Raw genomic sequence first — 21,248 nt, 5'->3', positions numbered from 1 at the left:
ATCTTGGCTCCCAGGGACCTCAGCCACCCCACAGCTGTGTGAGAGGCTCCTCCTTCCCTGGTGTTGACTAGGGTGGGGGTAGAAGCTAAACAAACCTGACAGAGACCTGAGTGGTGTGTTCTAGTGGGGACAGCTGTAGAATCCACTGCACGGGGAATTTAATGAGCATGACCCACGTTCCCCAGCCATAATCCAAGATGTTGAGACCCTTAACCCCCCATGAACTCACCATCCACCTTGTAGTGGGGATATTGTAGGTGAGATTCTGATGCACTCTTACTGCCACACCCAAAATTCTACAACTCTAGCTATGTTTTAGGCCCAGCATGTTTTGAGGAATACCTGATGGTAAATGGAATACCTTTCCCTGACTTGGAGCAGATACAGGGAAATGAGTTAGAAATCATTCCCTTCCTTCTTGGGGCCTGGATGTTTAGCCAACCCCAGGCCAGGGGCAGTGGTACAGAACTCTCCAGGTCACCTCCCATCTAGGGCTGTAGTTGGTAATCCATCTTGTCTGGGTGTGTCTCTGAGTATGACCTGGTGTGTTTATGGTGTGTGTGTGTGTATCTTCACCCCTTGTGTCTTTACATCTAGAACTCAGATCTTGAATCCTCCATTCCAATCTTTTTCAGGGCTGGACAAAAGGAGTAATATTCATCAATGGACAAAACCTGGGGCGCTACTGGAATATAGGTCCCCAGGAGACGCTTTACCTTCCAGGACCCTGGCTTCGACCTGGGTCAAATGAGGTGAACTCCCCCTACTGGACCACCCACCTCCCAGTACACACCGCATGGACTCTGCCTTGTCTCAGAGGCAGAACTTGAATCTTACGGCCACCCCACCTTCTTCTTCTTGGCAGATCATCGTGTTTGAGGAGTTTAAACCTGGCATAGAGATCCAGTTCACAAACATGTCTCATCTAGGTATGGTATTCTGGAGGGTAATTTGCAGCATCTGGAACAGTCTTTTCACATCTTTCTAGTTGAGATAGAGATAAAGAAGGCAGAATGTGCAGTATCTCCCGGGAACCTGAAGCCTTCCTCACTGCCCTGTGTGAGAGCTGGATTTTCTCTCATACCTGTCACAGCTCCACTCGTGCCCTCCTGGTTTAGGATGACTTAACTAGTCCAATCCTCTAACAGCCCTAACCCAACTCTTTTGGCCTCCCTTCCTTCCATACATTTCTACTGTGCTTCTGGATCCCTGTATTACTGTAAACCAAGGTCCTAACGTCCTCCGATTCTTAGCTTTTTTGAAACTTACCATGTTTGCTACTGCTTTTTCTCATGCTGCCATATTCAATAAGTCGATAACTCCAAGACACTGTTTCTAGAACCCTTTCTAAGGTCGCCACGGGCAGGGGTGCGTGGCGCAGTCACAACAGGTGGAGTGTTGCAGACTTTCTGTGCCTGCCCATGTGGATGTCTGGTGTCTGTGTGCTCAGTCTCCCTTGCTCCTTTGTTGGTAGCAGGATCCAGACATCATTTTGGAGAATCACCCACTCTCCCTTCCTTAGAGTCTTTAGGGACTGGTCATCAAGCTGCTCTTCCTCTCCGCCTGCAACTGTCCCTCGCTCTCGGGTGGGCATGTGAAGTACAATATACCAATCAGACTTTCTTTTCCAGGATATTGAATCTTGAGTGGCGTGACATAAAGTAGGAAATTGATTGAGCTGAGTCATTTCAACAGTGGGGCCGTGAGTAACCTACCAGTCCTGACACCTAGGTCTCTGGAACTACCCTGGCTTTCCCGTTTATCCCAAGCCCTGCTTGGGGTCTGCCTTCCACTTCCTAACCCACCAGTACATTCCTCTTTTGGCATAAGTTAGCTAACTGGTTTCTGATGCTTATAACAAAATAAACCTACTCAATGCATACCCTTTGTCATATTGCTACAATAAAAGCTATTTGACCACCAAATAAAATGTTGAAAAAAAGGAGAAGATGCTCAAAGTACTTGACCCCACAAATGTAAGTTTGAAGCAAAAGTGATCTTTCTAAGAAGTCAAATAAAATATAAAAGTTAATGCAGAAAAAAACAGGCAGTTCGTATATGCTTTGTGTTTTCAGTGTAAAAAAGAGTGTTTTCCTTTTACTCCCTAATGCTCGTTCCAGACCATTGCTTTTCCATACTCAGGTGACAACCCTGCTTCTGTGAGACTTATGCCAACCAACTGCCCCATCCGGTGCCTCTCCTTCTCACCTTAGCATTCTTTACCTACCTCCTGGTTATCACCTTTGGCACCTGATTCCTAGGTCTTCTAGATTCCCTGTTCTACTCCCAGTCCTCCTATGGTGGGAACCCTTCTGAGCCATAGCAAAGGGCAGAGAGAGCCATCTAAGTGCCTGGAGTGAATCAACTTGGTGGCACAGCCTGAGCAGGCAGAGGGAAGATCAATGAAGCTTCACTTTTTCAAGCCACTGCAAGTACCAGCGTGGTGTAAACAGGCCCTGGGTTTAGCTGACAGGCTTCCAGAGAGCTTGAAAGAGTGAGTAGCCCTGGAGGTGAGTTGGCAGTGCATCCAGGGCTGCCAAGGAGACTTCTAAGCCAAGACCAATAGAAATCACAGCCAGATCTCAGACGCTCTGTGTCAGGGAGCCAGGGTCAGGCCAGTTGTACAGGGGGCTGTTGCGGCCCCCAATCAGCCTGGAGCATCAAGATCATGAGTACACTTCTTGCATCCGTACATGCCAGGGGGCCAGCAGCACCCGTGTGGACAAGGACCTCCACGGTCCAAGGAGGTTGTAGGGCAAGAGCTCCCTGCTCAGTGCTTCCTTCACTGCTACACACCACTCCACATCTCTTGCTTCTCCTTCCCACCATCACCAGAGCAGAAAAGTATCAGGTAGTCCCATATCATAGCCTCTTGCTTCCATAGAGCATAAAACTTAGTGTGCGTCACAGTCACCTGGAGGGCTTGTTAAAACTTGCACTGCTGGGCCCCATCCCCAGAATTTCTGATTCAGTAGGTCTGCGGTGGGGCCTGAGGATTTGCATTTCTACCAAGTTCCCAGGTGATGCCAATATTGCTGGTCTGAGGACCTCACTTTGAGAACCTCTGTCATCGAGCAGGATCTCAACCTCAGCACTGTTGCTCTTTGGGGCCAGATCATTCTGTGTGGTGGGGCCGTCCTATGCATTGTAGGATGTGGAGCAGCATCCCTGGTCTCTACGCAATAGATGCCAATAGCGCCCTCCCTAGTTGTGACAACCAAAAATATCTCCAGACATTGCCCAGTGTCCTCTGGGGGTCAAAATCCCTCCAGGAGAGAACTACTGCCATAGAACATACCTGGTTCTCCTGATCAGAAGTGCCACTTTCTCTCACCCACAGGAAAGCACTAGGAGTTGGGGCCTGATAGATTGACCCTTTATAAATAAAATGCAAATCTGGTGGAATTTGGGAAATCTTCTCTCAAGACACTAGTCTATCTGTGACTCTGTTTTTCTTCTGCATAATCCTAGTTCTGAATAACAGAAACAGCTTATTCTCTTTTTTTTTGCACTACTTTTGAAAGAAATTTTAATATTCTCATAGATAAATGGATTCTTAAATTGGGGTAAGGTTATATATGAAGGCGGCTGAAGAGAAAATCACATTACACTTTTACAAATATACACCTATAAACAAACAAACGTGATATGGTGTGATGCTACAAATTATGTACATAAAAGGTACAGCTCATTACTGTCAGGCCCTCTTTCCTCGTCTTTGTGATCCCTTAGGGTTCAGGTAATATGCAGAGGACTCAGGTCGGCCAAGTACTCTCACCTAATCCACGTTATCCTACTGGAAGAAGCTTTAAGGGTGATATAATGTTGTTTTTTCCTGCTAACTGGATGTTAGTGCCTTAGGTAGAATACCAGGTTAATTATAGACAAAATATAAGAGCTACAAGTTTCTCTATCCAAATAAGTTGGATTGTGAATGTTCGTCCTTCTTTAATTGTTGTCTTTAGGGTCTATCAGTGTTAGGCATAGAGGAGATACTCAAGTAAGCAAAATTGAGTCACATTGAATATTTCCACCTAGATTCTGCCACAAACCTCAGAGGGACTAAATGCCTGTTGTATTGAAGGTGAATTTTGATTCTGTTTTTCCAGAGGCAGGTTGAAGAAGTTGGAGAGAACTCTGTCCTTTTCTCTCGTATCATACAGTAGTCCTTGCGTAGTCAGAAAGATTTCAGTCCACAAGTTTCCTACCCTTCTAAGCACAGGAACACAAATCTGTCTGGGAGGGGAGTGTAGAACCTGAAACCATTTGTAACCTGTTAAAAGCTTAGCTGGTTTCTAGAAGCCCTTACCCTTCGTCCTTTTATTTTTATTTTTTTGGGAACCTAAATTTAAGCAGAAAATGCGAGTTCTGCTCGTTTTGACAAATGCGTGGAAGGAGAGAAAGGGAATCTGCATGGGGGCCTGGAAGGTCTTTGTTTGTTACCCCTCTGTAGAGTTGCTGTCTTTCAGATGACTCCTTAACCCCCATTCTCATGCCCGTGTGACGCCATCGAGGGCACAGACAGCAACAGCCAGTTCCAGACCCTCCTGCCACCTGAAGTCCAGCCAGTAGCTGACTCACTACCCTGACTTGCTGACTGATGTTTGGATGAGCAAAGGCTCCCCTGTTTTGACTGACTAGAAGTCCTGACTGTCAGCCCTCCAATTCTAGAGAGACTGCAGAACTGACCCAACAGAGAACCTTGCATTCTGGGTACAGGAATGATAGATTTATTTGTCACCTAACCATCAGAGCACCATCCTCTGAAATGACTTTAGTAACTGTTACCCAGTGACTAGATGACAGTTGCTCTGTGACTGTATAGCAAAGACCAGAAAGAAGGCTCCTCAGGGAGACAGGCGGCTGTGCCCTCCAGGAGCTGGGGCACTTCTCTGCTTGATGACCCCTCTTGTAGTAAGAGTCTTTTCAGTTAAAAGCAGGGCATTTCCTCTTGTTAGTTTGCTTAATGAAACCTATGAAAAGGAAAACTGAACCCAGGTCTTCTGGAAAGAAGAGATTATGTTAAATAATCAGCCCAGGATCTAAACAGAGTTGAGAAAGGGGCCTGGTGCTATTGACCTGTGTGAGGGAGTGGTCTTCACTCCTGGTGTGTATCAGAATCACCTGGAGAGCTAATAAAACATGGCGGCCCAGGCTTACTGAAGTAGCATGGGGCCAGGACCTCTGTATTCTTGCCATGTTCCCCAGGTGATGCTGATAAACACCAGAATTTTAGAACCACTGCTCTAGGGCACTAGGGCACTGTTCTAAACTTGGTGCACATTGGAATCATCTGGGAGATTGGTAAAAATAATCTTTGGGTACCACCTCCAAAAATTTGATAGCTATGGAGTACAGCAAGATGTTGAGTTTTTAAAAAAATTTTAAATATTTGTTAATTCATTTAAAAATAATAACAGTGAAGCCACTATCTGTTTTATGAAAAGTAAAAAGTATATTTTTAAAGATTCAGTGAGAAATATGTCATTGTTTTACATTTTTTCAAATATCTTTATGCTTAATAGATGACAGCTGGATTCTCATAACTGCTTCTGCATTCAGTCTGTTGTGATCTGTTGTTTTGGTTGAAGTGTGTGAAGAAATTCTGGCCTCACACAGACGTGTAACTGGAAAAGGAAGGGTATTTTAACAGCCTTTATAGATAATTATTATGGATATTCTTCTTTGGTAGTACCCCAAAATTTTACAAGAAGTAGTTTCTTAAAGTTTGGTTGAAATAAGGAATCTAAATTCATGCAGATCAACTTTTTGAACTCAGTTACATTAAAATCCTTTGGTCTAACTTTGCATGGATCTTTTATTCAAGTATGATCTTGTAACAGCATGCATTGATTCACTAAATTACGCAGATCTTCAAAATATTGACACATTTCATTATCTGATCAGAAAAAATTCAGTTGTTAATATCACCACCAATCTCATAGGAAAAGTCTTAATATTTGAGAAGTTGTCAAGCTACTGGTGGTGGATACAAGTTTTCCACAATACTAATTTTTAATCGAAAGCTCGAGTTTTTTCATTAGCAACAAATACTGTCAGTTGTTATCCTTCAAGTGACAGGCTCACTTCGTTCATTTGTTTTTGCTCTTTTTAAATGATTGTTTTATTGAGATATAATTCACATAACATAAAATTAATCCTTTTAAAATATAAAATTCAGTGGTTTTTAGTATATTCACAGAGTTGTGCCACCATCACCACTATCTAACTTTAGAACATTTTCATAGCCCCATACCCATTAGCACTGACTCCTCATTTCCTTCTCCTTCCAGCCCCTGGAAACCACTAGTCTACCTTCTGTCTCTATGGATTTGCCTATTCTGGACTTGTCATGTAAATGGAATCATACAATATGTAGTCTTTTGTGACTGGCTTCTTTCACTCAGCGTAATGTTTTCAAGTTTCATCCATGTTGTAGTGTGTATCAGCACTTCATTCATTTTTTTGGTTGAATAATAAGCCATTGTATGGATATACCACATTTTGTTTATCCTTTTATCAGCTGGGGGACATTTGAGTTGTTTCCACGTTTTGGCTGTTAATAATAATGCTACTGTGAGTATTTGTGTGCAAGTTTTTGTGTAGACATATGTTTTCATTTCTCCTGGGTATATACCCAGAGTGGAATTGCTGGATCATATGGTAACTCTATGTTTAACATTTTGAGGAACTGCCAAACTATTTTCCAAAGTAGCTATGCCACTTTACAATCCCACCAGGAATGTATGAGATTTCCAATATCTCAACATCCTTACCACATTGTTAGCTGTCATTTTGATTTCAGTTATTGTAGTGGTTGTGAAGTAGTACTTCAATGTGGTTTTGATTTGCACTTCCCTAATGAATGATAATGTTGAGCATCTTTCATGTGCTTATTCGCTATTTGTTTATCTTCTTTGGAGAAATACCTGTTCCAATCCTTTGCTATATCCTTTACTATTTTTAAAATTTGGATCATTTGTCTTTTTATTGCTGAGTTATAAGAGTTTGTATATTTTAGGTATAAGTCCCTTATCAGATATGTGATTTGCAAATATTTTCTCCCCTTCTGTGGGGTTTCTTTTCATTTTCTTTTTTTTTTTTTTTTTAATTTTTTGTTTATTGCAGTAACATTGGTTTATGACATTGTAAAAATTTCAGGTGTACATCATTGTACTTCTATTTCTGCATAGATTACATCATGTTCACCACCCAAATACTAATTACAACCCATCACCACACACATGTACCGAATTATCCCTTTGACAGTACCATTTGAAGCACCACAGTTTTTTTTTGTTTTTTTTTTTAAGATTTATTTATTTATTTTCCCCCCAAAGCCCCAGTAGATAGTTGTATGTCATAGTTGCATATCCTTCTAGTTGCTGTATGTGGGACTCGGCCTCAGCATGGCCGGGGAAGCGGTGCGTCGGTGCGCGCCTGGGATCTGAACCCCGGGCCGCCAGCAGCAGAGTGCACGCACTTAACCGCTAAGCCACGGGGCCGGCCCGAAGCACCACAGTTTTTAATTTTGATGAAGCCCAATGTTTTTTTCTTTTGTTGCTTATGCTTGATGTCATTCATGTCTAAGAAACCATTGCCTAATTCAAGGTCATGAAGAATGAACTTCTATGTTTCTAAGAGTTTTGTGGTTTTAGCTCTTACATTAGGTTTATGACACATTTTGCGTTAATTTCGGGAGGTCCAACTTTATTGTCTTGCAAGTGGATATCTGTTTGTGTCTTCACCATTTGTTGAAATGACTATTCTTTCCCCATTGAATTGTCTTGGAATCCTTGTCAAAACTTAATTGACCATAAATGGATGGGTTTATTTCTGGACTCGCAGTTCTGTTCCCTTCTCTTTTCTGTCTGTTCTTAGTCCAGTACCACACTGTTCTGATCACTGTAGCTTTGTGGTAAGTTTTGAAATCAGGAAATGTAAGTCCACTGATTTTGTTGTTCTTTTCCAAAATTGTTTTGGCTATTCTGGTGGACATAGAAATATTTAAAAGCTTTTCAAATGATTCCATTTTGCAGCTAAATTTGAGAATCACTGCGTCTAGGGGCCACAAATTGTTTGAATATCCCTGCCACCTTCCTAAGCTCTCATCACTTGTAAGTTTTTCTGTTGTATTTTAAATGTTTTATCTGCAAATCATGATGGTTTCTATCTACTTTTCAACATTTTTATCTTGTTTTTCTTTTCTATGTATTATTGAATTGGCTGTAGTGACCCAATTGCTGCCCATTCAATAGGCTTTCCTCTTTCTTCCTTGTTAACAGACCATGATTTTGTTGGAAGGCAATGCGCTCAGCCCCAGACAGTGAATCATGGTTGGACTAGTCCATTTGGTAATCACATTACCCTTTGCTGGTCAGGGGTTGATAGGTAGGCGTGTGACTCAATTCTGGAAAAACTTGATAGGGCTTTCTGGGAAGGATTTTCCTCACTGCCTCTGCCCTCTGCCTTCCTGCTGGAGATACTATATGTAATACTTGATGCATGGAGAGGAACCATGAAGAATGCCTGAGCAGGAAGATAAAGAGCCCAGGTCCTCAGTGAGCCACTGACCACACCTGCCATCATTGACCCTGGCAACATAGACCTCCAGATTTTTTTTGTTTATGTGAGATAAGTACTCTGTAAGCTACTGTTGAGTATTCTGTTATTTGCAACCACAAGCATCCTAATTGATAGAAATAGAACTTATAGAAGGATGTTAAGTAACACTGTGTGACCCACTTTGGAGATAGTTAATTTTGAATTGTGTCAGGTAATGTGTTACTGATAATAGGTAATTTTCCTAAATCTGTAAATGATATACTAAAAAATAAAAAATTTTACATTTATCAATTTTATTTGTACGTATTTTAATATGCTTTCTTAACAGGAGAGAAAGGGTAGCACTCTAGTGTATGCCAGAGCATCACCTTATTTTCTCCAAGATGCCAATGTAGGGAGCCACCTCGGGTCCATGGGAACGGAACAGACACGAGGACATCACTTCTAGAATAGTTTGGTAGCAAAAAGCAGAGAATGACTGCTTTAGACCATTGTATTTTAAGGCAGGACTTTTAAATCCCTTAAGCATTTGTGGACTAAAACCCATTAGAAGTGAAATTGTAAAGGAAGAGGCCCAGCCACGTCTTCCATTTTTATTGTTCTCGGGGTTGTAAACTCATCTGTCTAACTGCCTGTTTGACAGCCTTCAGCTTGTTACTCTCCCAGTCTTCACCAACTTGGGAATGCCAGACACCAGAGGTCCTGTTGGATTCCTCCTTTCTCCTTTACCCCGCGTCTGATCCATCAGCATGACCATTTGCTTCTATCCCCTAAAATGTCCAAGTCCATTCGCTTTACCCATCTTTCCTGCCACCACTCAGCCCAAGCCCTGTCCTCTTTAACCCGAAGTGTAACAATAGCCCCTAAGTTTTCTTACCACTTTAGTTATGTTTCTTTTCTTCATACAGCAGCTGGAGTGATCTTTTAGAAATGGAACTCTGATCAAGCCATCCCATCTTTAAAACTTGTCAGTGGCTTTCTGCTGCATTTCGGATAAAATCTCCACTCCTTTCCATGGGCTCCTGGGCTCTGCTTGATTTGGGTTCTGTCAAACTCTGCTGGCCTCATTTTGTCACTCTCTCTGTCTCTCACTACATTCTAGCCACGCGGGATTCCTGTCTAGTCTTCGTGCACACTTGGCACCGTCCCCCTGGGGGTGACAGTACCGGACACCTGCTCTGCTTGGAATGCTCTTGCCTGACCTCTAAAGGCTGCCTTCCTTTTACCCCACATCTCCTTCCTGACGTCCTTGTCTCTCTCCACCACTGTTATGAGAGGTTCGGGGGATTTGATTAGAGACGTAAAAGAAACTTTCCACTCCAAACAAATGGACTGAAGGTATATTTTATTATATAGAGGAGAGTAAAGGCGATAGTCCACAAACAGATCTGAATAGGTCAAATATTAAGAGGGAAAAACATCAGCTTGACTGGAAAGGGAAAACATCCACATCAGCTGAGATAGCAGCAGATTCGAATAGATCATACAATGAGAGGGAAAAACATCAGATCGACTGGAAAGGGACAACATCCACATCAACTTAAGGGAAATGACACAAATCAACCGGAAAGAGAAACACCAGGTTGACCGAAAAGAGAACACATCAGATCAGTTACTCACAACATCCACGCCCCACTGCCAGGAGAGTCCCTTCAATTAACACGGCTGGGCGGGATCACACATCCTGGGCAAGGTGTCCCTTCCACAGGTGGAACTCTCACCAGGCCTCGGTTTCCAGCATTTTATATAAACAGTTACAGAGTTTACAGAGCAAACATTCAGTGTTTCCATGCACAAATGGTTATCAGTGGCAGACGTGCACTGAGCCCCCTGGCTATCATCCCAGCCCAGCAGTTGTGTACGTGCATTGTTCTCTCTGGTTATCGTCCCAGCCCAGCACAGATGGCCAGTCTGCCCCAGGCTGTGACGCCCAAAGGACCTTGAAATTCTTGCAAATTGTGGCTATGTCTGTGGGAGAAAGGCCAGTTCCCACCACACAGAAAGCAGCTTTATATTTCTTTGTGTGCTGGTGGCTGTAGGTTAATGGAACGGCTAAACATGGCTGCACTCATGTCAAGACAACAACGACCACCCTTTGTCATGTGGCCTGTTTGCTTCCTGTGCAGCCTCACCATCACCTCTCGTTGTTCTATAGTCCCTGTCTTTTCTCACTGGTCTGTAAGCCCCAGGAGAGCAGGGCTTATCTGTCCCTACTTACTTTTCCTGTTCCCATCGTGTCCCAGCTCTTACTCAGTTCCTGGCACACGATGAGTGCTCAATAAATATTTGTGGAATGCTGTGATGAGGTCTACCTTCTTAAGGACCAGGATTTTATAGAAAGTCTATCTTTATTCCCCCCCATTCTCAACTGCCACTGCCATGAACAGGCCAGTCTAAAAGACACTCGATTCATTTATCTTTCTGGCCTATATAATTAGTATTGACAGTGCAGCTTCCTTTTCTTTTCTCTCTGATTATCTATTCAGAGAAATGTCACCTGATGGGTGTCAGGCATTAGGTCAAGATTAAGCAAGATGTTTAAGTCTCAGGAGGCGGAGGGGCGTGTGGGGAAATGAGTCTGTCTGAGCCTGCTCAGACCAGTTTTGCATCATGATCCTGATTCTGGCTCTTTAATTATTGGATAGCATTTGCTGCAGGTTTGTAAGCTCTAACGACAGGCTTAAGTGCTGTCTGCTCAGGGCTCTTAAAGCAAAATGGATAAATTTCCATTTTAAGACCAAAATAAGAGGAACTCTCTCTCAAAATGTAAATCATTAAAAAATGTCTCTCTTCCTTCACTGTCTGCCTTTTAAATTATGTCAGGGTTGCCCTACAGATGCCCTACAGAGCTTTTCATAGAAATGGAATACCAGAAACTTCAATCCAAACTGGAGCGTAAGCAGAGTGACGAGTGTTTGTGGAGTGTTAGGTTTCTTAACATTTGATCTCTCTCTAGGTTCCATTGTAAACAACATTTCTCCTTGGCATAATAAAAAATTAAAACTTGAGTGTAAATTTCGCAGCCATCGTCCTGTCTGTAAGGTGCTCAGTTCCCAGCCCTTTCCTGGGAGTCTGTCATAATTATATCTTGGGCAGCAATAGGAAACATCAATTACATGTCTACCAAGAGCTGTGTACAGTTAATCATTTATTTTGGAATTGTAACAACTCCACACTCTTCTCTCTTCTAATATTTTGTTTTTCATACTTTTACACAGAATTATTGTTACAGTATCTTTTGCATATGCATTAATCTTTGAAATAAAAATTCTATTCTTCATGCATCTTATTTTCTTATTTAAAAAAATTATTAAAATACAGATAAATATGGCAGTCCCTGACAAGGTGCTGTACTAGCAGGTCCCCCAGCCCAACCCCAGTGATGCACAGAGGCTGTAACCAGCTGTGTGCAAGTGCTATGGTGACCATGTTAGCTGACCTGGTATGGAAGGAGGCAGCAGCCCAGGGACAGACAGGCCGGCACCAGGATCAGAGGATGGGGCAGGTGGAGAGAGCACTTGCATATGATTGTTTTCTCTCCCCTACTGCTCCAGTCAGCTTATTGCCACCTCTTTGGAGCTCTGGAGTTAAGAAAACAATGGGGCCTGTTTCCTGAGTCTTTATTTTGGGAGAGGAGGTTCAGTTGTAGCAGTTTAGTGTGGCGGTCACTTGACATCCCAGGGCTGCACGGAGTCGAGAGCTGCTTCTCAGATGGACATTGTTGACGTGCCAGGTACCCTGCATCCGTCTGACAGCCTTTTCTGGCTCTGGGCCTCAGGCAAAGCTGCGGCCCTGCATGTTCTGTTAGTAGTTAGCACACTTCCCGCATGGGTACAGCTATGAGGACCAGTTGTATGGTGGATGTAGGAAGCGTGAAGCTCTCCTGAGAGCTCCTGGCACATGATGAACACTGCATCTGTGTTTGCTCTTATCAGTCTGTATTTTGATAGGTGCCAGAGTGAATCTTGCTTTCTTATTGGACCACATGAATTTTAGAATTACTTTGACAAATGCCCTGAATTCTTGGGATTTTGGTTGGAATTACATTCAAGTACACATTAGTTAAACTGTTTTTTAATGATGTGGAGTCTTCATATCCATTACCATAGTATATCTTTCCTTTTCTTAAAGTCTTCTTTTATGTATTTCAATTGAAGTCTATATTTATTTCTATAATAGTCTTGCACATTTTTGTTAGACTTATTCCCAGAAAATTTATAGTTTTGTTGTTATTGTGAACGGTATCATTTTCCTATGACATGTTATAATTGGTCCTTGCTGATATGTAGGCTCTCTGTTAGTTCCTAGATTTCAACCTTGAATCTAGTAACTTATTAATTTCTAATAGGTTGTCCATGGATTCTCTTGAGTTTTGTATAATGATGATTATGTTGTCCACAATGACAATTTTGCATTTTATATTTCAATCATTTTTTCACTTATTTTTTGTGGTTGTTTTATTGGCTAGGATCTCCAGTATAATGTTGAAAACTGGTGATAGTAAAGCTCCTTGTGTTACTCCAGAATTTAATGTGACTATTTCTAAACTTTCACCATTGAGTAAGACACTTGGCAGAGGATTTGTAGATAATATTGATTGTCTGCCTGATGAGATATAGCTGTAATGACCTGGGGCTTGTCTCCTCCCACTTCTGGTGGATTAGCACAAAACTGGCTTAGCAGATCTTTGGTTGCTCAATAGAACCGAGACCTGATGGGCTCCTGAGGTTCCCCTTTCTAACAAGGCCACTTCCTGGCCCAGGGAGCTTCACTTTGGCATAATTACATAGAAATGCTCTGCCTCCCTGGCCGTATAAATACGTAGAGCATTACGGGAGTAGGCCCCTCTCTGTGGGAGCATTGTCCTGGCACGTGCAGACCGTCTAGGTCTAGCCTAAGCTGTGAGAAGAGAAGAGTTGGGGAGGGGAAGAGTGCACTCTACTGCCTCCCTGCTTGTTCCCCCAAGACCCTATTTTATATCTGCATTGTGGAGCACTAGTGGTGTGTGTATGGGGCCGCTTTGCACAATGGTTAGGATAATCAGGACAAGGACAAGGTCCAGGATCTGGTACCCTCTGCTTTTCACATACCAGAGGTTAGGTGTCTGCTATTTTGATGTTTTTGTGTTTGTGTGTCTGGACTATACTTGCTGTTCTTTTGTTGACCTGTGTAATATGATATGGTTGTTCTCATGTTAGAGTACATGGACTTATGTTAGTTACGTGCACTGTGCCCCCTGGCTTTTGCACCTGTAAAGTCAGTCAAATACATGGCCAGGAATGGCCTATATATCTTGCTAAGATTGCACAGTTGAAATGTCTCAGACCAGGACTTTGGTCTTTTGCTCTTTTCACACAAGATTGAATATAGGCAGGGGTGCTATATGTCACTGTTTCCAAGTTCAACAGCCCTTTCTTGCCAGTGGAAACCACTGCTGCTTGGAGTTTTACTAAGGACTGTAGAAGTTTAGACAAGGAAGTGGCCACTGCTACTCCCACTGCACTGATATCATAACAATGGGTGCATGTGCCACTACAACTGGTACTTGGTATGCAGCCTGGACATTGTTAGTGCTCTGCTATTATAATTGCTGGAAAGAACATCAAAATCAGTTTGCTTTAACCTGGAATGGCATAACAGCAACACATTATCAGTGAGTTGGACAAACCCTACATAATATAAACTCTTGGTGGATATTCAGAGGTTCTATTACAACGATAATGGCTTTTACTTGGAAAAGGGCTTGTGTTGTATTATGTGCCACCCAAGCACAGCTGATTAAGAGATAGTGAGCATTGAATGAGGACAAAGTTCAAGACCCTCCTCCCAAATCACCATTGGGATATCATTGGGCTGTAGCCTGAAGAGACATTCTACAACTAATTAATGATAAACTGCTGGCCCTTTAGCCACTAACTACAAACAAAAAGGCCTAGCACTTGATTAGCATCTTTGAAAATTATAGACAGTACATCTCACATGAGAGAATTTTGCTAAATCAACTGTATGGAGTCACTAGACAGATGGTCAAATTTTGGTGAGATCCCCTATGGCCAGAGCCTTGGAAATAGTCCAGAGAGACCTGCCCCAGAATTTCCTATCTCCTCTGATGCCGTAGAATTACAAGTATTTATGGCCACCTCAGAGCCAGTTGGAACCTTTGACAATAAGGCTCCATTGGTATTGTCAGTCTTTGTGCTTTTGGACTTGAGAATTTCTTTCTTTTTCTAAGAAGCTACGGAAGACAGGTTGCCCCACAGAGAGAAAAGTCATGGCTATCTGACCTAGAATTCTCATCTTGAAAAAGGTCCTCCCATAACTAAATTTGCATATTCTAAAGAAAACTCCAAAAAGTTCCATTGTGATATGAAAGTGATAACTCCTATTATGAGCTGCACCTGGCCCCAAAGACCAGAGTCACTTCATATACAGGGGGCCTTCTTGCTACCCCCAAGTTACCTTTGCCTAAATATTACTAGATTGGGTTCTTGCCTACAAGACTTACTGCCTGAAAAGATAACCTGGTTCACAGGTGAAATAGCTTGCCTCAAGATGGAAATATTTAATAGAACGTTGCAACCATCTATCCTAGTGATGATGAATTGCGAATAGCCCACAGCATTGCATAATTTCACAGTAGGCTGAACTTCAAATGGTGTTCCTGGCTATAAAGCACAGGCTGAAATACCTTTACATGGACCAATAGACCAACACTAATGTCTTAACTGTAATCCAAGACTGGATTACTAAAGGCTTCTCTATGGAAACAGAGACAATTTACGAGGTAGTCAGTTTTTATGTTACATGTGCATATGGCAATGTACATGTGCATGAAGCAACTCCATCTGAAGAAAGGTATCTGGACTGACAAAGCCACTAAAACACGTACAACCATCATCTCTATTAATGAAACCACTGTAAAGGACCGGGAAGACCAAAAAACAGTTTTTTTAACATGCATGGCTGTTACCATTTTCTCCAATGATGACCTCCATGGAATCAGCTTGTTTGGCTATCTTCAATTCTTTATACGTTGCATGCAACTATACTGTTCTATCCTTGGCTGAACTCCAAGGTGCCCAGAACTCAGAGGATGGGGTACAAGGAGAATTTGAGGAGGAACAGAACATTCCTCTCCCTTTTTTATAGTGCTGTACCCACCTCTTCTTTTTTTTCTTTTGTGCCTGCTTGACCTCAGCAGACAGATGGATAAAGATCATATTGTGCTTACTTTGACTTCAGTGGGTGGTCTGACAGTTCATATTGGTCAGAGCCAAGACACCTGGAAAGACTTAAACTTGGACATTGACTGCCTTAGGTGGTCCTATGACCACCCTCTTTGGCCCCAGATGTCACTTGTAATGACAGCATGGCGACTGTGGAACTCATCACTCTTGAAAAGAAAAAAATCGATAGATTGGCTTATCCCCAAGAGGGGATGATAAAATTCAATTGGTTGGGCATGTATAAGTCAGAACTTGGAAGGTGGGATGGGGGCAGAGGGAGAGTGAAAAACTCTCTCTTTTCCTATTATGGAAATGAAACTAATAGCCTCAAACAGCCTCCACTACTGTTCTAGGCAGTGATTCATTATGAGAACTCCTTGTGATGATGGATATGTCACTTTCATCTGTCCCAGCCCATGGGACATCACTGATGTCTCACTCCCAAACAGAATTGTGGAAACCACTATGCTGTGAATGAATCAGAACTAGTGAAGATAGTAATTATATTTAATGAGCCCTCAAGGACCTGGCAATGACTGATAGGAGATAAATCTGAATGGCTCTGGAGGCTCCTGTCTTCCTCACTTCTAGTTAGCTTAGCAGAAAGGTAGCTCCACAGGTCTGAATTAGTTCAATAGAAGGCTGATATCAACTGAGGTTTTTCTTTCTAAGAAGGTCACTTCTTCAACCAGGGAACCTCTGTTGTTACGTAGACACATAGGTGTTTCCTGCCCTCCTGACCTGTAAATATGTAGAGCATTATAGGGTGGGGCCATGATGCACACTGACCACCTGGCGTATTCACTGGGATGATAAGAGATTGGGAGGATTGTGTAAATCCTACTACTTCTCTGCCTGTAAGTTTGTTCACAATAGCACTTACTGTGTGTCTGTACCACATGGCACCAGCGGTGTGTGTTTGAGACTCCTTTGTACAGCACTCCCCAGTACCCAGGCTTCCACTCTTCCTGGTGTATAAAACTTCAGTTTTGTTGTGGAATTTACACCTGAGAAGGGATAACCCTAACTGCTGTGCACAGCAAAATTCTAATTGATCTAAGCCAATCATGGTAACCCTGTTGTGATTGTCACTGATTGGTTTGGAGGTGGGCCTATGGTCCCGTAGTGAACCATGAGACATCAGAGAAGCTGCAGAGGGCCTTCTGGGAAACTTTCTCTTTTAAAAACTTTTAAAGAGAGACACAAGAACAGATGCTGATGACATTGTGGTGAGTCTATATTGGATGCCTGGAACCATTGCAGCACCATGCCACTGTGAGGGGGACAAGCGTAGGGACAGGTCCACTCTTCAAAGGCAGCAGAGAGGAAAGATGGAACATACCCCTGAAATAGCTGATCCTAGACTCACACCCAGATTTCTTGTTTTGAGAGAAAATAAAATCTTATTTTTTAAGGCAGTAGAATAAAAACTTGCTGTACTGATATAGTACTTCATCATGTAAAAGAATTTCCACTCTATTTCTAGTTTTCTAAAAGTATTATTTCTAATTTTATATGTGTGTTGAATGCTTTCTGCTTCTATTGAGATGATCATATGGTGTTTTTGATTTTGATTTATTAATGCAGTAAATGACATAGATTTTCCCGTGTTGAAAATAAACAGTTGCTTTGCTCAAATAAACCCTACTTAATTGTTATGTTTTGGCTTGGATTTGCCTATGTACTTAGAATTTTTGCATCTATATTTATTAGCGACATTTACTATAATTATCTTTTCCTATATTCCCCTTGTTTATTTGGTTTGCATCATAAAATGAGCTTGGTAGATTTCCACCTTTTTCTATTATCTGGAACAACTTGTAAAACATAGAGGTGATCTATTTTTGTACAAATCTCCTGTAACCTTGTTTAGGCCTGGAGTCTTGCACTTCTGAAACAGACATTTGTGTGCAGGGCATTTATCAGGATGGCTTGGGATCAACACCCGCACCTGTTCATGCATAGGCAGCAGTGGAAAACTGCTGGACATCTGCCCCCCAAATGTGGAGAAAAGCAGGGAATGTTTGCTTCCCAAGTGTGGTCTGACTCCAAAAAGCCATCATAGAGATGTTGAGGTGTAGCATATCCAATTTCATTCAGTTCTAACTATTTAAAAATATGTATTCTGATTTGTTTCTTAATCCCTTGATTATTTTGAAGTGTGATTTTCATTTCTAAATGCATGGCTTTTTAATCTTTTTGATCCTGATTTCTCATTTAATTTTGTGTATGGAAAATGCTTTTCATAAAAAGTCAATTATTTGAAATTTTCTAAGACTTCTTTGGAACCTACCAGATAGTCAAATTCGAAAAAATTGGTCTATGAGTTTGTTGAGCCTATAAGAGCGTCTATATATCTATCGGCTTAAGCTTATTAATCACGTTATTCAAATTATTTATTTTTGGTCTGGTTGAGGTAAGTGTTTTCAGAGAAATATATGTTAAAGTCTCCTATATAACTTTAAATTTGTCAATTTCTCCTTGTAATTATATTACTTTCTACTATGTATATTTTGAGACTACAGATGGTCCCCAACTTACGATGGTTCAACATAACGATTTTTCGACTTTACCATGGTGTGAAAGCAATACACATTCGGTAGAAACCATACTTCGAATTTTGAATTTTGATCTTTCGCGGGCTAGTACAATACTCTCTCGTGCTGCTGGGCAGCAGCAGTAGCCGCAGCTCCCAGTCAGCCACGCCATCGCGAGGGTGAACAACCGATACACTTACAACCATTTTGTACCCAGACAGCCGTTCTGTTTTTCACTTTCAGTACAGTCTTCAATCAATTACATGACATAGTCAACACGACTATAAAATAGGCTCTCTGTGAGATGATTTTGCCCCACCGTAGGCTCATGTAAGTGTTCTGAGCATGTGTAAGGTAGGCAAGGCTAAGCCATGATGTTCAGTAGATTATGTGTATTAAATGCATTTTTGACTCACGATATTTTTTTTTTTTTTTTTTTTTTTTTTTTTTTTTGTGAGGAGATCAGCCCTGAGCTAACATCCGCCAATCCTCCTCTTTTTTTGCCGAGGAAGACGGCCCTGGGCTAACATCCGTGCCCATCTTCCTCCACTCCACATGGGACGCCGCCACAGCATGGCCCACCAAGCAGTGCGTCGGTGCGCGCCCGGGATCCGAACCAGCGAAGCCCGGGCCGCCACAGCGGAGCGCGTGCACTTAACCGCTTGCGCCACCGGGCCGGCCCCTTGACTCACGATATTTTTAACTTACCATGTGTTTATTGGGACATAAGCCCATCACAGGTCGAGGAAGATCTGTACATTGTTAAATTTATACATGATCAGGATTATTATGTTTTCTTTGCAGATTTCCTTTTCTCATATAAGTAATATCATTCCTTAAATCGTTTTTGCCTTTAACTATTTTGTCATTTATTAAGTATTGCTACACCCACTTTTCGGGGGATCATATTTGCTTTGCATACATATTTTTTCTGCAGTTGTGTCAGTGAATTCTGTCTGATCTAATCTTAGCCTTGGCCTAGTTTAATACCCTCGGACCTGACTCCCATACATGACACCCAGATTCCTGTTGATACAAATTGGTAAAATACTGACACTCTCTAATCTGTAGACTGTTTTCTCCTGGACCAGGCCTTGCACTTCCCTCCTGGGCTGTGGTGGGGTGGGGATGGCTGGCTTAAGGAAGGTTGAAGGGGTTTGTTCTCAGCCACGTCTGCGTCTGCGAGCGCCATGACTTGGAGTCTGTTCTTACTCCAGCAAAGGCTTTCTCATTTTCTGCTCTTTCCCTGAGTTGGACATTCAAAACTTTTAAATTGTCTTTTCTCCATGTATACTTTTCTTGGGCTGCATACAAATCCTGCCCACTTCACGGTCTTTGTAGTCACCATAGTTGCTGTGGAAACCAGTGCCTGTCCCCTTGATCTCCTGGTGCCTGCCTTCCACCTGCACTCCATCTCGATCCTCTGATGGTGAGAATTGGAGTAATCATGCCACTCACCAATACCAACAATGTCGCATTTCCTTCCCGCCACCAAGAAGGTTATCCATGTGCTTGTTAAACACCTCTGTAAACTGGTCCCAAAACCTCATTTACAGTGTCTATTTTCTGGGGCCGCCTGTGGTATCAGTTACTCTACCAGTTAGGTTTCCAGCAGGAAAGAGGGGCCACACTCAGAAGGGGTGATTGAGGTGAGCATGGTTAGGGTTAAAGTCAAAGAAAACCAGTGAAGGAAACTGAAGCACCCTAGGCAGGCAGCCACAGGAAACAGGGGTCACTCCACCCTCAGGCCTGAGAGTCTAGGGGAGTGAGCTGTGACCAGAGGTCGGTGGGATCTGCAGCTGGAACATCAAAATGCTCCTTCTGCAGGCTGACGCTCGGCCTCCTGCAGCTCCTGGACTTCACCACTCAAGCTTGGGGCTCCCGAGGTTTCTCCTTTCTTTTGTGCTGATGGGCCTGCAGCATGGCCATTCTCAGTGGCTATCCCCTCCTATATGATCCCATTTACTGTCTGTTTCTAGGGGATTCCTGTTTTCTGGACCTCTGAGCATTTTTTTCCCTGGCTTTTGAGTTTAGTTATCTATTCACCTATTGAAAATAAGATCTATCCTGATCATTTCCACTGCTTGGTACAGAGAGGAGGATTACAAGATAGGTTCATTTAGCTAACTTGAAACTAGAACTCTATGTAGTTTCCAATAATAATGTAAAAATTTACAAGTTTACAATCCCTTATCCATAATTCTGACATCCACAAAACTCTGTAAAACCTAAAGTGCTTTTTTGCCACTCATCTGGCGGCAAAGCTTGATCCAATGTGAGTTAATTTGGAAACAAAACCTGTCATGAATTGACATGACACTTTTTAATTGTCTTTCTCTCTTAATGTGAATGTTCAGATGTTTCACTGCAGAAATAGTAATGTATCTTCCACAGCTCTTACAGATTTATTCTGTTAAAATATCCTTTTCTCTGATTTCATTTGGTGTAGGTGGGAGAGTTGAGCAAGTATACCTGGTACTTTGTAGATCCAGTTTTGGGCTCTCCCACTGACTTTGGGCAAATTGTTTAGGCAAAGCCTTGGTTCTGCAGATATAAAATGGGGGTCCTTTTGCACCAGTGTCAGCTGGCTACTGTGAGGCGGAAGTGAGATGACAGCAGTGTTCTGTCCCCTGCTTAGCACAGTGCCTGTAGCACAGTGCACTCTGGATGCCTAGAAGCTGCTACTGCTGCAGCGATCTGTTCATCTCAGCAAGAAGTTAACACAAAGGAGTGGGACTGTGCTGTGCATGCTGTTCTGTAACTTGCTTTTTGAATTTAACACTTTTTTGTAGACACGTTTCCATGTCATTAATTTGATCTTTGTGTTTTAGTGGTTTTATAGTGTAATCTCTATTGACCCCCACAACACACTCCCTCTACTACCACCCAGAAGTGCTTGCTGAAATACCAGTGTGAACTT

The 21,248-nt window shown here is 42.4% G+C and overlaps 1 protein-coding gene across 1 annotated transcript in view; it reads left to right on the top strand.

Moving 5' to 3' along the window:
* LOC131408158 (beta-galactosidase-1-like protein 2) overlaps window positions 1-1,913 on the top strand; it is a 42,547-nt gene extending 40,634 nt beyond the window's left edge. Inside the window, exons 20-22 of the mRNA XM_058544714.1 lie at window positions 636-752; window positions 866-929; window positions 1,632-1,913. Coding sequence (XP_058400697.1) covers window positions 636-752; window positions 866-929; window positions 1,632-1,639 — 189 coding nt within the window. The 3' untranslated portion in view covers window positions 1,640-1,913. The remainder of the gene's footprint in view (window positions 1-635; window positions 753-865; window positions 930-1,631) is intronic.
* The last annotated feature ends 19,335 nt before the right edge of the window (window positions 1,914-21,248 follow it).

The sequence above is a fragment of the Diceros bicornis genome, chromosome 7 (assembly GCF_020826845.1).
Source record: "Diceros bicornis minor isolate mBicDic1 chromosome 7, mDicBic1.mat.cur, whole genome shotgun sequence".
Classification (NCBI taxonomy): domain Eukaryota; kingdom Metazoa; phylum Chordata; class Mammalia; order Perissodactyla; family Rhinocerotidae; genus Diceros; species Diceros bicornis.
The sequence above is the reverse complement of the archived record's forward strand: the minus strand, read 5'-3'. Positions and strand labels throughout refer to the sequence as shown.